Source organism: Thermobia domestica, chromosome 1 (assembly GCF_964235325.1).
Source record: "Thermobia domestica chromosome 1, izTheDome1.hap1.1, whole genome shotgun sequence".
NCBI lineage: Eukaryota > Metazoa > Arthropoda > Insecta > Zygentoma > Lepismatidae > Thermobia > Thermobia domestica.
Genome location: NC_137454.1, coordinates 96,792,694 through 96,810,254, shown reverse-complemented (window position 1 = coordinate 96,810,254; position 17,561 = coordinate 96,792,694). Strand labels below are relative to the sequence as shown.

Below are 17,561 nucleotides of genomic sequence, written 5' to 3'. Positions count from 1 at the left end.
GTGTGTGGTTTCTTTTTCTCTTTCTTATTTTTCTTGACGAATTCGCTTTACACAAGTTACATAAAAACATTGTGTTACTAACATTTTTTTTTTTTTTTTTTTTTAACTTTTGGATTTCACCAAACACATTCTGGTCAGCGTTCCAATATTCATGCTACTTTTATTTTTTCAGCACGAAAGCATTTTATATGAAAGCAAACACACACACACACACACACAAAAGTATTAACGCTGAATGTTCTAATTACAAACTAAGTACTAGCTGTTTGTTCTCTTTTTCTTGCAATACATTCACGACAGAGCTACACCGATGAATAGCATAAGAAATTAATAGATTCTATTTTTTCTCTACCTGTCTCAGGCTAATATAAGACATTCCAAGACTCCAGAGTACAGCTTTTAATGGTAAGGAGTACTAAAACCTTATATATATTAAAAATGTTGATTTGTCACTTGAGGGGCTCGGGCCATATGGTCCCCCCGTTGCTGTAAGCCCGTCACGCATGAGGGAGACGTTCCTCGCTATGCATACTATTATGGGAAGGGGGAAGGATTAAGGTAATGGCAAAGGAAAGAAGCGGCCTGGGATCCAACTCGACATTTGCCTGGGGTGAGTGAGGAAAACAGAGGAAAAAATTCAATTGGAATGGTTGGCCAGAAAAAGTTGTTATACCTTTCCGACCGAGTGAACCCACCGGGAATCGCATCTGGAACACCTCGCACCAAAGGCGAGAGCTTATGACAGCTGACTGACAAACTATAATCGAAATTTAAAAGAGTCCCGACTGTTTATTAGGACAATTGTCACATTTTTTAATACTCTTTCTTCGTTAAAAAATGAATTCTGATTGTATATATGTACTGTACGTTATTAGACATTAGTCTATTAATTTAAACATTTCTGATTATAGAAAAATAATACTAATAATTATTTTTGAACATTAAAAATCACGATACTTAAGTAGCAGATCTACTGTTAAACAAGAAATAAATTAGAAGGTACCCGGAAACGTCATTCATTTCTTGATTTCTGAAAATTAAATATTAACAATGGACTTTCGCTGTATAAATCCATGTTCTGTGGAGCAACGTTTGAAGATAAGCGAATTCTGTGATTCTGACTTCTTTTTAAATACCTAGATTTTGCGCTCGGAGAATTTCATAACTTTTATTTAGTTTTATTTATTTTTAACAAATTGGTAGGGGAAGTGTGGTGTTTTTGAGCTTTGTACTTCGGTATTGGAGTGGTTCTTGAATTGCACAATAGAGCGGAATGTCCGTCGGTAGCTCAATACATGCGACAAAGCTAGCAATAAATTACGGAACAAACATGGCGCAAATCTAAGGTCAGTGACCCTGTCACCTTTCACGCTCCGAGGGTGTCTTTTCTTCATCTCTTTTGTCAGAATTCGAAAAGAGAACTGTCCCCACCAGTTTTATGTGGGAAAGCTAGCGGAGTGTGTGTGTATCTGTATGTGTGTTTGTGCCTTTCAGTGCTGAATGCGTGTGTTCATCCCTTCCAGGGATTTTTTTTTTTTTTTTTTTTAATTAGTGAAGTGTACTCTGAATTTGTTTTCAGGTTTGTGAAATGAATTGGAAAGAGGAGATACGCAACTTTTTTTAAAGGAAGAAAAAAAAAAAAAAACCAAGATACAACGGTTCCTCAGTATAAAGTACCAGAGTTTTCTGTTCATCACGTGAGTACAACTTCTGCAGAAACCAGCAGTGCATCGACACACTTTTCCTCTCCGCCTTCATATGACTCAAATGATATTGGAAACTTCGTTGGCATAAAATTGGATAATTTAGAAAAGGTGAACTTGTTAAAAAATGTATGGAAACCAGATAGTCTATATAATTTTCCCTGTGAGGAAGCACAAGGCCGTAAGCGTTTTTTCAGAGAAAATGGCTGGAAGATTGGTTGGTTAGCCTACTCCCCCCAAGGAAAGAGGTCTGTTCTGTGTGATTTGTGTTCTGTTTACGGAAAAGAAGATGGCAGGTCACCAGAGTCTAAGTGCATTCGTGACGAAACCTTTTTACAATTTAAAGAAAGCACTAGAATCCTTCAAACATGAAAGTAACAAATAACATAGATATGCAGCAGCAAATAGGGTGACAGTATGCCATTTGATTGAAGGGAAAATAGTCAGCATCAATCAACAAATTGACAGCCAGAAAAAAGAGAAGTACAAGAAAATAGGAAAAAACTCATACCTATCGTGGAAACTATTCGTTTGTGTGGTCAACAGAACCCACTCCTGCAAGGAACGCAGGACTGGGGTCAGATTGAGTTGTCAACTCCAAAACAGAATGGTGGCAACTTCAGAAATCTCCTGCGATACCGCGTCAGGTCTGGAGACACAGTGCTTGAAGAACATTTAAAAAGTAGTCCGAAAAACGGCATGAACACTAGTGCTAAACTGCAGAATGCTTTAATAGATTTGTTTAGACATTTAACACAATCTAAAATTGAGGACAAATTAAAACAAAGCAAATATTTCAGTATTCTCGCTGATGAAACAACGGATGTTTCTCAAACAGAACAATTCTCTCTGTGTGTGCGATATGTGGATCTCGTTGAGTGCGTGCTTAAAGAAGACTTACTGTGTTTTGTGCCGGTATATGATATGACCGGAAAGGGCTTATCAAAAGTGATAGAAGGCAATGTAAATAGTCTCGGCTTGGACATGAACAATTTAAGAGGACAAGGCTACGACGGCGCCGGAGCCATGAGTGGGGAGTTTAGAAGACTTCAGGCACTAATCAAGAAACGGTATCCTAACACCTTGTACATACACTGTATATCTCATTGCCTTAATATGTGCCGTTCTGATGCTTCGAAGGTGCAAAATATTCGTAACGCAATGGAGGGTTATATCTGAATGATGCACATTTATTCGTGCAAGTGCAAAACGAACAAGAATTCTGGAAGATAAAATTGAACATATTCTGCCGAATTATGATAAAAGTTGGCTACAAAAGGTTTGTGAAACTCGATGGTGCGAGAGGCATGAAGCTGTGCTACAATTCAAAGAAATGTTAAAGCCTATTATTGCTGCTATTGAAGAAAATGGCCCAGGGGTAGGCGAAGTATCATTGAAGGCTTCATTACTTTTGTACAGCATCTACAGCATGCCATTTTTAGTGTCTTTGCTTGTGTTGTGTAAATTACTGATGTGAGTGTAAGTTACATTCACATTCTCAAAACGGCTGCAGAAGAATGACACTGGTCTAGTGAATGCTTTCGGTGAAATCAATCTTATCAAAAAATCTTTCTAAACTATAAGAGAAAAGTCCACATCAAAATTTCAAAATATACTTACTGGATTGCACCTAAGATGTGCATTGCGAGAGGTGTAATGAATTTGGGGATGTTTGTTTGTAACGGCCAAACAGAACCGTAATAAAATAAAAACAAGTTATTTAATTTGTAAACGTGTATTTATGTTAGTGATAAATTTAGTGTAAATTCTGTGGTTGTGTAGCTTGTCTAAAAGATATTAATTTTACTGTGTATGTTAGTTTTAGCCTTATGTGGAGAGGTTTGTGGTTGATAGGTATATATCTTCACGCCGTGTTAGATTATTTGATGATGGAAACGATGTATTTAGACACAGCGTTTTTTTAGAGTATTAATTTTAGATTTTTACGTTATATTTTACTAATTATTAATTGAAGTTTCTGATGTACTACTGCTGAGATTTCTAGTCCTTTCTGATAAACTACCAATTTTACTTTCAATTGTTTTTTTTTTTCTTTCTTTCTTTCAGGAAGTAATTTGAGACTTATATACTACTGGAAAGTGCTGAATTGCTGTAACACAGTTTTTATAATCTGGTTTGAAATTTTGCACATGCTCCCAAGATTTTTTTGATGAAATTTTGATTAACCAAAAATCTCCCTGACATCATTCATTTTGACATTACACCAAAATGAAATATCTTTTAACATGCTGTTTGACGATTGTATTATTGTTGACAAACAGATTATACAATTTATTTACATTTACGTAACATAAGAGTTTCTACATTGACACACATTTCCAGACATACTTTTGTGACACACAAATACATAACAGAAAAGACTAAAAACATTGTAAAATATCATCATTTTGTTTTTTTAAGCTTAAAATTATTAACTTTGAAGACTATGGCTTCACAATATATATGTATGTTTATTTATGGCCCCCCTGGCCATCCTGTATTTCCGTGGAAAGATTAAAATGGGCCACCCTGTGTATATATATATATAGGGTGGCCCATTTTAATCTTTCCACGGAAATATCTCAAAACAGTGGAACATAAATGAACCGAACAAAAACTCAAATAGGAAATACCATGGGGCGAATCGAATGGTGATGTCGCTGTGCCCCCCAGGGCCGCTCTTCAAGGGGGTCCGGGGTCTAACTTTAAAATTTTAAATGGAAACATGGGGCGAATGACATCTCGTTCAACAGATCTTTAAAAACTAAAAAGCGATGTGGCAAAACATTTTTCGTATCGGTCACCATATTCAAAATGGCCGCCAAGATATGTTACCTGTATCAGATAAACGTTTAGTACCACTAATATGGAAACGGTCGAACATAAATGAACCAAATAAAAATTCAAATAGGAAATCCATGAAACAAATCGAATGATGTTGTCGCGGTGCCCTTCAGGGCCGTCTTTGATGGGAACCCAGACCCAACTTCGAAATTTTAAACGAAAATATGGGCCAAGTGATACTTAGTTCGATAGATCTTCATAAACTAAACAGCGTTGTGGCGAAATATTGTTCATATGGGTCACCGTTTTCAAAATGGCAGCCAAGACATGGTGCCTTTATCAGATAAAACGTTCAGTACCACTAATTTGAAAACGTTTGGAGATAAATGAACAGGATAAAACTCGTACAGGGAATCACAGAGGGTATTTATCATTCCACGCCTCGAGAATAATCCAACGGAGAAAAAAAAATATATTAAAGTATAAGTGACATAGTGCTAAAGAGGATATTTAATTGTTAGAAAATTATCTTTGCGATCTCCCTCCGTAAGTGGAGCAAAACCAACGTTTGTACACATTGTTCTAAAATTGCATTGTTCAACAAATTGGTTTCGCATTTCAGTTGATTCATTTTTGCACAAATTATTGCCTGCAATCAAAATGAAAGATACCATTTAACAAGAATTTTACCTACTTTTTTCCATTACAGACTCCTATCTCTTATAAAAACATATTTCAGATAATTTTGTTGTGTAGATACAATTTGCAAAAGCTAAGGTTTTCATTTGCAATTTCACCGTTCCTTACCATCCCGCTTCACCCACTTACGGAGGACGTTGGATTGCATTATGGCATTTTTACTCTAATCATCTTCTCTGTTGCAACATTTTCGAGCCGTGAAATGATCAATACCTTCTATAATTTTCTATAGGAGTTTTATTCTGTTCATCTGTTATTATCTTCAATCGTTTTCATATCAGTGGTACTGGATATTTTATCTGGTACAGGCAGCATGTCTTGGTGGCCATTTTGAAAACGGTGACCCATATGAACAGTCTTTTGCCACAACGCTGTTTAGTGTATGGAGATCTATCGAACGAGGTATCACTTGACCCATATTTTCGTTTAAAATTTCGAAGTTGGGTCTGGACCCCATAAAAGGCGGCCCTGGGGGGCACCGCGACAACATCATTCGATTTGCTCCATGGCTTTCCTATTTGAGTTTTTGTTTGGTTCATTTATGTTCAACCGTTCCCATATTAGTGGTACTGGACGTTTATCTGATACAGGTAACATATCTTGGCGGCCATTTTGAATACGGTGACCGATATGAAAAATCTTTTGCCACATCACTTTTTAGTTTTTGAAGATCTATTGAACGAGGTGTCACCCGCCCCATGTTTCCATTTAAAATTTTAAAGTTGGGCCCCGGGCTTCCTTGAAGAGCGGCCCTGGGGGGTACCTTGACATCACCATTCGATTTGCCCCATGGTATTTCCTATTTGAGTTTTTGTTCAGTTCATTTATGTTCAACCGTTTTCGAGATATTACCGTGGAAAGATTAAAATGGGCCATCCTGTATATATATGTATAGATAGATAGATAGATATAGATATATTGGAACTTTATCAGGTAAGATCTTTCGCTTAAACTTTTAAGGTTTCTTTATCTACCTGAAATATTTTTCCAAAATTATATGATATATACTTTTTGTTATTATGTAACTCAACATGATACGGAAACTACATGACTGCACGTTGATAGGATATTTTTCTTTTCTTTTCCTGATTTTCTTTCCGTTCTACTCATTTCTTTTCTAGGGATGATCTATACAGTTTATTATGTTAGTGCTTCTATTTATTAAGGTCTTAACCCCTTTTAGTGTACAATAATTACCCACAGAAGATATGAAATTGCCTTTTTACTTTTCAAAATCCTGGAAATATTGCTGTCACTGAACACGTTATTTATAGTAATTATAATTGCACAATAACTTTTAACAAAATTCAAATTCTGTCTCGAATCTATTCGAGAATAGTAGTGAAAGGGTTAAGGAAACTACAAATACAATGCTACACAACAGAGACATAAGAAGAATATGGCAGCAATTGCTATTTAAAAAGAAACAGAAAATTTATCGAATGAAATAACTTATCAGCTAAATCAAACAAGAATTTCTATTATAAATCGAAGAAAACAACGTTGATCTAACATAGGAAGCTACTAGTTAATGGGAGTCGACAATCGCAGAAGATATCTTCATAATTCATTTGTTACCTATTCAACTTCCAGTTTTATTGATAATTCAAGTAGTCCCGTCCGAGATATCCTTTCAAAATATTGAACAACGCAACATATTTTATTGGTTTGGCAAGTCACAAAAAATTATTTCTACATTTACCTACAGATGAACTTACCTGTGGCGAATCTTAATAATTGAACAAGAGTACTTACATATCACCATGTTGACTTTGTTTATTCATATTTTGCACTGGATTTTATCTTTTTCGGACAATACCTTCTTTGAATATAAATAGCCAAACATGTCTATAGATGTGAAATGTCTCAAATTAATTTACAATACCTTGAGCTTTGAAAATGCAGACAACTCACCGAGTTTCAGCAAATGTACACAGACGGAAATGTTTACTCGAAATGCGAACATATCCGCAAAAATTCTGACATATGGTAGCCCTATACTTACTGTATTAATTGGTGCCATGACTTTCCTATAATAAGCTCGTAATCGATGAGGAATAGACATCTGAAATGTTTGTTGATCTGTAGCTGGAAGCAAGCCGCGATGGCCACACAAGTCGTCCTCTTCTCTCTGAAGTTGCTCTAACATCGTCTGCATATCAGTGTCTGCAAACCCATGAGCAGACCTTCAATAAAAAAATAAACGACATGATTTCAAAAACCAAGTACAATTAATTCAGTTAATTCCTAACCAATTTTTACATATATTTTTTCCGAAGATATCATACAACAAACAAAACACTTAAATTTCAAGGAAAGTGATACATAATACAATAACAGAATTCCTTACTATCTTAGCCGGAACTGATGGCATGATCCTGCAATAAATCTTTCTTGGAGACGAGATAGTACCGGAAAATGGCATGTACTGTAAAAGTTGACCTTGGGTGAATGACTGCGCACCCGCCAACTGTACCGAATCCAAGCTTCGATCGTGATCCGGAGCTCCGTTAATAGTAGACTTTATGGTTCATAATCTCGTAATCTCGGTGTTGCAGACGGACATAACACAAAAATTTAAACTTAACTTCTTCTCATTAAAAAAAAAAAAAAATTAAAAAAAAAAAAATCAGTGTCGGAATTGTTAATTTCTTTGTAGCATATAATGGCGTACATTGAACCATACAACCGAAATCGAAATTGAAATCTTATAAAGTACACTGGTATATTCAGTATACATTACGGAGATAATATATTGCTATTTCATATTAAACGGAGAGAAAATTCCAAATTTTAACTATAAACAAGAAAGTGTTGCAAGATCAAACGTGTGCAATTTTGTAATTAATGAAGAATCGGAATTTTAATTGAGCGTATGGAACATATTATAATATATATATATATATCAGAAACTAACCTGGATAATGTTCCTTTTTGAAAGAATTTTTGCCGATATTTCCAGTACGTTCCACGGGTATTGTTCTTCAGGATTAAAGCTTAAGAATATCCTCTATGCTGTTATTCACACATGTTATTGTTTTAACAGACAATGGTGTGAAAATATAAACAAATCTTAATGTGATAGTAGTTAGTGCACTAAATCTGAAAGCTACCTGTTTTGAATATTTTTTATTAACACTATCTAGTCATGTGGTCTGCTTTCCATGTTTTCCAACCCTTCGTAAGTTTAAATTCTGTATGAGCGATATTGCCACACTTAACATTATTACCAAATATACAAACTTTAACTTCCAACTTTTGTTCCTGTATGTTTTATTTTTATTATTATTATTATTATTATTATTATTATTATTATTATTATTATTATTATTATTATTATTATTATTATTATAGTATCTCAGCCCTTCTCAAGGTTTCCTTTTCTGGTGTGCGAAGGTGGATTTTCAATCCTAATATAATAAATACGTTCCTTTCGATGTGTACATACGTTTCGATGTTTCGATATTATTGGTAGCCCGATGTAACACCTCTATCTTTTGAATGAATGTTTTGTAGCTTGCAGATGTTTAGATAGGCCCGAAAGAGCTTCTTTGTTCTTGCGAGACTCTCTAATGTGCTCCTTTATTCTAGTGCTAATATTTCTTTTCGTTATACCAATATAAGAGGCGTCACAAGCGCAATAAGCCTGATATGTACCACTTAGGCTAGCTTGTCCACAAAATAATTTTTGTAATGACAAAGATTTTTAAGTTTCTGGGGGGCTTAAAATTAAGATTGTCTTTCCGTACAAAAGGAAGACGTGTTAGATCGAGCCACGAATAACACCAAAAGGAACGTATTTGAAGGTTATTCTATTAGGACTAAAAACCCACTTTTGAACATCGGAAAAGGAAACCTCGATAAAGGCTAGGATACGATCATTACAATTTACATTAACGAAAACAAAAATTTAGACTACAAATACTTTATTAATACTCTAACAACAACAGTAATAATAATAATAAAAAATACAGGAACAAAAATTGGAAGTTAAAATTTGTATATACTGGCAACAATGTTAGGTGTGGTAACATTGCTCATACAGGATTCAAACTTACTGAGGTGGAAGACACATGGAAAGCAGATCACATGACTAGATATTATTTAAAAGATACAGAGTAGGTTGCTTTTAGGATTAGTGCACTAACTACTGTAATATTAAGAGTCTCTATATATATTTTCACATCACTATTTGGTAAAACACTAACATGTAAATAACAACAAAGAGAATATTGTTAAACCTTAACCCCGACGTATTGAGAATTTTTTTTTTTTTAATTTTTTTTAAGGAACATTATCCAAGTTAGTTGAAAATTCGGAAACCTATAAATTCAAACTACCTAATTAGTAAATTTTAGTTAAACCTGAACCTAAGTCACACACATTCGAATGAAAGAAGCTTGATCCTTAAAACATGCGCAAGGGTTTAGCAAGCTGCAGTGGGAACAGATTCATTGCCACTTTGCAATATCAAGTAAGTACTTAACATTTTTATGGGATATCTATTGAATCACTACTTCAAGTATTAATGTCAGTAGTGATGAAGCCGAATTTTTACTCAAGCTTTTTTGCATCCCTTTCACTTTGCTCAAATTTAGTGTGAGAAATCAACTCCAAAAGCTTCAAAAGTTGCTCGGTTTCTTTACACCAAAATTAGATGTACGTTAAAGCATGGTGTGGTTTCCATTTATGCTTTTATACGTATCACTTTATGCATAAGGTTATTGAAACTAAAATCTACAGAAAGGCAGACCATACTTTGAAACTTCTAAAATAAAATGAAAATTAACTTCTGAAATTTCTAGTATAGAAAATAAAATTCCTGAAAGTTTTATACCCTTTCTTCCAAACAAATCATTCAGTATTCGTTTACTACGGAATACTACACATCTTACCTTCCATGTATATAGTAGCCGAAATTTTCTGCTGTCAGGATAAATACACTTACGTTGGCTATAGAGCATACATCAACAAATTCTTGTATTCCATTTTTTATGTATCTTTCATAGACAGCAACAACGAACAGCCACTGAAAAAAAAGAAATAAAAAAAGAAAAAATGCAAAATGAACACTTACACAATATAGTGGACATATGCAAAGACAAGCACTCATAATAACGTTAAGAAACACAAAATGTAATAATCAGAGTTAATTTTTTAATAATTGCTATACAGCTTTGAATTTAAAAGGATTAAATATAATATTAATTAATATTTTGTTAGGAAAGATGACGGGCAAGTTCCATTATGGAATCACCCACAATATACCTTGTATGTAATAAAAGTTTTGGATCAATTGCGAAATGAGTGGCCATGTCCACAATCTAGCCTCAAAACTACGCAGAAATACAGGAAAATGTTCAATTAAGGGAACCAGCGACATTATTGCTTGCAAGGAAATTTATGAAGTTAAGAAATGTATGTAAGATAGTTAAATAAAAACATTAGAATAGTGCAGAAGTAACAGCAAAAACAACCATTAGCTAGATGTTATTTTCTTCTTTATAAGTATATATTTCCAAAGGTAGTAAATTAAATATTTTACAGTCTATAAGCTACAAAATTACTTCACAAATTTATAAACTAAAGATTTAGAAAACATTAATTACTTCTTTCTCTTCGTTGATTCAATCATTACCTACATATGTATTCATTGTTTTCTTATATAACTTATTTTCAAACTTCTTTTCAGTTTATATTTTTGCCGTCCACTGTAGTATTATTTAATATACAAGTATAAATATATACTCCTTTAGTCATTATACCTGATGTCCCAACCTGAAATCAATCATTCGCCGTTTTAAAAGGAAGGGAGGTAAAGAATTAACAAGCAGATAACGCTACCTTCCTCGTAAATGTGTGAGTGTCTTACGGTAGAATTAAGGTTTTTTGTATTTTTGTTTTATGCTATATAAACCAAAACTAATCAACACTAACTTTTCTTTTTGTTAATAATTAAAAATAGAAATTAAATAAAACTCATGGGTATACTACTGCAGAGAAGGCGTTGCATGCAAATTTCACAACAAAAAGGGCAATTGTTTAAGAAAACAGAACTCTTATTCAGAACAAGTGTTAAAAAACTACTACAAAACAAAAATACAAGGTAAGGGCCACCGCAATAAAATTTCTCGCTCCAGTTTCTTAAAACAAATCGTCTTAATTTGCAGTTCTACCGTCTGAGTTATTTTCTGAGAAATTTGTTGAAAAGGAACTTACTCCCGAAGATAAATTACCCATTTTAGAATTTTGCAAAAGAAAGGACTTATATCATGTTGAAGAGTTGTTAATGAACAAAATCGCCAAAGCCGATTTATGAAAAAAAAAAAAAAAAAAGAAAAAAGAAAAGAAAGAAAGAAAAAAGAAAAGACAGTTGTTCTAAAGGAACCATTAAAGTAAATTACCTCTTTTGTATTTAAGAAAAAAATCCATATTAAAGGACTGTTACTGAAATATACTTTGGGCCACGAAAAAGTAGTCAAAGACTAAACAGTTTTTCCATAGTAATATTGCGGATAGTGTTAGTGATGTCCTTTTTAGGTACATTAGCACATTATTGGCGTGTACTTCTTTTGCCTTTAAAGTTTCCCAGAGATAAAAGCAGCACAGTGACAAGCCAGGAAACCGAAGTGGTCACAACCCCTTGCTGGTAATTTGTTCTTCTGAAAACATTTCATGAACTTGTGAAAGTGACTCGTGTGAAGTGTAGCACGTTGCTCCATCTTCTTCAAAAAGCAGCTGTTGATTTGCTTTGGAGTTAGTAGGCTTTAAAAACTGCTCAATCATTTCTAGATAACTTTCGTTTTCACAGTTGATTCAAAGAAACTTAGGCCCACCATTCGTGTCCCTGACACTGCGCACGAAAAGCCAATTTTTGGGTCGTAAAGTGGGTTTTTACGAACTCAGATGAGGATTTTCATAAAGCCAGTATCTCGTATTCTGTGGAGTCATGAACCATTCTTCTTCCATCATAAACTACAACAATATGTCCAAAAGTTTTTCGTACCACCATATCTAGCAAATATCAATATTTGTTGTTTTTCATAATTACAATTGCACAATTACAAAACTTTCTTCTCACGTACTCTCGCTCGGAAGTAACAAAAGTTGCTTCAATAACAACTCATAAAGACGATCAATCAGTAGCGATGCTTAAGCTGTATATTTGAAACTTGTTGACCAGATTGACCAAAATAGTTCTTTATATCTTTCTGATAATGAAATTTGTGAAAAAGTAAGAAATTATTATCATACCTGTATACAATATATGAAGAAATATACCATAACACCCACTGCAAGTCTGCACAACATGCTGGGGGAACTTTGAGCCATATTGTCTGGTAAATGAAACTGAAGTTCTGGATCAGGCATGGCCCAATATTTAAATCCCACAATCTACAAATAAATAAATAAATAATTGTATAAAAAAATAATCTACATAATGTTCCTTTTAAATGAATTTTTAGTCGATACTTCCTGTACATCCCACGGATACTCTTACAGGGTGTCCACACAATTTGGCGAAAAAAAATCCCTGACTTTTCATGACGACAGTTCCACATTTCCCTGACCACTGAATAATTTAAAAATATAGAAAAAGAAAAAAAAAGAAGTTGGTCTTGTTCTCTCTCCGCTTTTGTTCCTTTCTTTTTCAAAATTTTCTTTAATCCAAAAGAATGTATATTTACAAATATATGCATTAGGCCGATATTGATTACATATTACACAAAATGTAAAGTTACAAACGAAAGTGTGCAGTATACAGAGTACTTAAGATATGAAAAAAAAAAAAAAAAAAAAAGGAAATACACATTACATGCTTACACATTATACTACCAATTACACGGCATTATAATATTGCTTATAGTAATAAACAGTTCATACATGATTTTACTGATCACAAAGAAAAACATTATGTAGCACATACCTTTGCCGGTGCAGCTGCTAAATGCAACCCATTTAACAACTTGTTTTTATCCTTTCTCGCATAGTTTTCTTCTCATTGATCTAAATATCCTTCTTATCATCTCTGCAGTTTAATTTTCTCCTCCTCCAGCTCCTTTAGTTGTTCCTGAATCTTCCGTTTCTCTCTCCTCTTCTTCTCTCCAGCATTCATTTCTCTCTTCTTTTCCAAATACACCTGATATTGTCTCATTGAACTTCTCAATGAATTTATCATAACCCCTTGGAATTGTTAATCCTGACGATCCACCTATTCTCATCACAGAATCATATATGATCTGTTGAGTCACCAGAGATTCTTCTTGTAAGTTCTCAACAATGAGATGTTTGTTTATTGAAAAACCACTTTCAACAAATGCGTTTCCATGAGAGAAGATAAAATACAGCTTCATAACAGACAATAAGTCAACGAAGTCCTTCTTAATTTCTAAGAGTAAGTAATAAAAAAAAAAAAAAAAAATCCAATACCATCTCCGTCCTTGGCTATGAAATCATTGAAGTGTTCCTTAAATCCTTCAGTCTGAGCTTTCACTGTGAGCTGGAGATTCTGTTTCTTCGCATTCTCAGCCACTTGTCCAGATATCCTCATGGCATCATACAGTTCTTCTAGAACAGCGTCTACTCTTCTGAGCAAATATGCCAGGACGCAGTTAGATGTGTTTCTCGCAGAAAATTAGTTTCAACAACTATTTCAGATAACACTGTCTCCCTCAATATCATCACTGGGAACACCACATTTTGCATCTAGTAACAGTAAAGAAATTAACAGTACTTCATAAATTCAATAATTGAACAATGGACGTAAATCGATTTTTCCCTGAGCAATCTACCATTTCCCTGACTTTCACTGATTTTCCAGAAAGATGGACACCTGTCTTATTTGAGACTATGGACTATACATATACATAAACTATAGTATATATACATAAACTATTAATATTATAATAGTTAGTGCACTAATCCTAAATGCCACCTATTCTACATTTAAAAAAAAAAATCTATTATATTCTATATTTCTACATCGGATGTGTGATCTTCTGCGTTCCATATGTCTTCCACCCTCCGTAAGCTTAAATGTTGCCTTGCAATGTTGTCATATTTAACACTCCTGCCAACAGGAGACAAATTTAACCTCCAATTTATTTTCCTATATGTTCTTTTTTTAATATTAATAAAGTATTTGCATATTTAACATTTATTAATGTAATTTCTAATAATCGTATTCAGTTCTTCTCAAAATTTCCTTTCCCGGTGTTCAGAAATGGGTTTTTAGTCCTAATATAATAAGCTTCAAATACGTTCCTTCCACTTTATTGGTGGCTCGATGTAACACCACTACTCTTTGTACTAAATGTTTTGTGGTTTACATATGCTTAAGTAGGCTGGGTACAGGTTCTTTGTTCTTGCGAGACTCTCTAACGTGTTCCTTCAATCTAGTGGTAATATAGGAGGTGTCAAACGTACAATAAGGCTAGTTTTGTCCATAAAATAATTTTTGTACTAATTAATAGATTTTTCTAAGTTTCTGGACTTTAAATTAACTTTAAGATTGTCTTTTTGCTATTTTCTTCAGCTTGCGCCATAATTCTGGATATAAAGAAAATGAGACCAACTGGAAAGGTGGTGCGGGTTGTTTACAAGTCTTTCCTGGCCCATTTTTCCTCTTCTTGAAAATATGTTTCTCGCAGAAATAGAAATATAAAGTAGAAATTGTATCCAGTTGGCTAACACAACAAAAGTCAATGGAGAGCCTTTGTGAACGCAGCATTGAGCCTCCGGGTTCCACAGACCATAAGAGCTAGTAATTTTACATGTCGAGGTTGAGACTATAAGAAGCTTTATCTACTACTTACAAATGATTTTAAAAAAAATGGCGCCCAGATCTAAGCAGGTCTATCAGAACAACTGAAATAATTGCCAAAGTTTGCGATATTATTACGAAAGAGATAACGGAAGTCTGAGTGTGACACCAGACCTCATGTAAGGGAATAAGGAGACAGTTTGCCAAATAATAACCGAAGATTTTTAAAAAGGACGCTGTGTGAACGTTTCATGTCCCATTCCTTAACGGAGAAGCAGAAGCTGGAGCATACAACGCAGGACTTGGTCATGAGTTTTCGGTTCAAAAAACTTTTTGTGTTACCACATTCTGTATACACGCCAGATCTGTTCCCGTGTGATTACTTTGTTTTCCTCAAATTAAAAGCACCATGGACGGCTTTTTTTTTTTTTTCTCCTTATACAGAAAGCAGTGAGAAGGACCTTGAACACCATGACAGTCCAGGATTTCCAGAAGTCATTGCAAAACCTACTAGATTATGTAAAGTTGTGTATGGACAAAGAAATTTTCTTCTGTGAATATACAGAATAAAGTTGATTCCACTTGTTATTCATTTATGTTTTACAGACTTGTTTCATAATTGTAGTACTGTGTATGTCATAAACCAAAATTAAATGAATACGAATTTTTGAAGTCTCTATCGTATTCTCTACCCTGATAATTTTTCTTTTGTCTTTTTACATATGTATCTGTATATCCGCAACTGGCTTTTTATATTTCTAAAGACAAAATCTTATCTGTAAAATAACTTTTATATTCCACAAATGGTGTTTCTAGATTTTTCGGTGGTAGTAACATTAGTAAGATGTTTAATTTTCCGAAAAGTTTCTCTAAATGATTAGAAATATGGCATATAATCGGCAACCGGCTTTTATTATTATTATTATTATTATTATTATTATTATTATTATTATTATTATTATTATTATTATTATTATTATATTATTATTATTATTATTATTATTATTATTATTATTATATTATTATTATTATTATTATTATTATTATTATTATTATTATTATTATTATTATTATTATTATTATTATTATTATTAGAGCGAAGTAGAATAAGCTTTTATAATTCTCATAATACACTCTGTACGCCAGGTACGATAGATGCAGATATATTACTTACCTCAAGAAAGAAGGCAGTGATGAACAACTGAAATGATACACTGATTTTCCTTTTTGTTTGTATCTCATTCCACTCGTTCGCAACAAAATAAGTTCTCCAGATGCTAATTGGTTGCTCTGAGCTCTCAGTGTTTGTTACATTAGGGCCAACTGATCTAGGTATGGAATTCTTAGCACGAGGTCTCTCCCAATCAATGAAGAAAATATCAATTGACACTTGCCTAACTACCAAATGAATAACTTCAGCGACCTATTTAAAAGACAAAATGTTACATTAAATTTTGTTTTTCTGTAATAAAATAATTACTAGATACCAATCAACAACTTGCCTAGTAAATGTTTATATTTTATAAATAGCCGTAGTTACATTGACTGGACAACGACAATCAATTGTATTTTGAATTTCACTTCGATCTTTCAGTTACATGGATTAAAGGCTCGTTTGATGGTGAGTGATTTCAACATATTTCAGAACACATTTTTCTAATAGTATTTTCAGATTAATTATAAAACCATTAGTATATTCAAATTAATTAATAATAATTATTTGAGTTTTATATAAACTACCGAAAACGTATTTAAAAGGGTGCACCAGATTAGTTTCTTTCGAATTGACACTACAGTTTGTTGAGCTTGGTATTAATGTGATCAGCTTCAGCTTTTATTTCAAAACTGCATTTTTTTGCCATCTTTTTCTTATAGGGCTAATTTTTCATTTTCTTCATACAGGGTCTGTATGATAAGTAATGAGACTCGCCGCGCCGCGGCGCGCGTGTCGCTGGAGCGGGTTTGTCGGTGATGGAGGATGTAGGGGGGGGTCCAAGCAAAGCAACGCACCGCGCGTCAGTTGGCTCCGAGCCTTAGTGGAGCGCGGACAAGCCTTGGACAAAGCCCTTGTGAACATTCTTGTCACGGCGGAAAATCAACAAACATGGAGGGTTGCATCGAACAGCGTTATGCGATCAAATTTTGCGTTCGCCTGGGGAAAACGGCTACTCAGACGCTTTCTCTCATCACGGAGGCCTACAAAGAGGAAGCCCTATTCAAAGCCCAGGTGTTTCGTTGGCACAGTGCGTTCCGGAACGGCCGGGAAAGCGTTGAGGATCTGGAGAGGGCTGGACGCCCGACAACAGTGACTACGGACGAAACTGTGGCAAAAGTGAGGGATCTCCTGAACTCAGACCGTCGATTATCGTTGAGATTGATTGCTGATGAACTCGATATGAACCACACAACAGTGCACAAGATTGTGACGGAACAATTGGGAATGAGAAAAATCTGTGCGAAACTGGTGCCGCGAGTGTTGACTGACGAACAAAAGCAACGACGTGTTGATTGTTGTCAGGAACTGTTGAACCTCATGAACAGTGACCCTAACTTTGAAGATGACGTCATAACAGGTGACGAGTCGTGGGTGTTCCAGTACGACCCTGAAACGA

General features: G+C 34.3%; 1 protein-coding gene across 1 annotated transcript in view; it reads right to left on the bottom strand.

Annotated features, from left to right (window-relative positions):
* Nucleotides 1-17,561, bottom strand: part of LOC145687561 (meckelin) — an 80,088-nt gene that overhangs the window by 16,732 nt on the left and 45,795 nt on the right. The window contains exons 9-12 of the mRNA XM_081761030.1: nt 16,124-16,372; nt 12,441-12,581; nt 10,082-10,215; nt 7,192-7,372 (exon numbers count right to left, since the gene is read on the bottom strand). Of these exons, the coding sequence (XP_081617156.1) occupies nt 7,192-7,372; nt 10,082-10,215; nt 12,441-12,581; nt 16,124-16,372 (705 nt within the window). The remainder of the gene's footprint in view (nt 1-7,191; nt 7,373-10,081; nt 10,216-12,440; nt 12,582-16,123; nt 16,373-17,561) is intronic.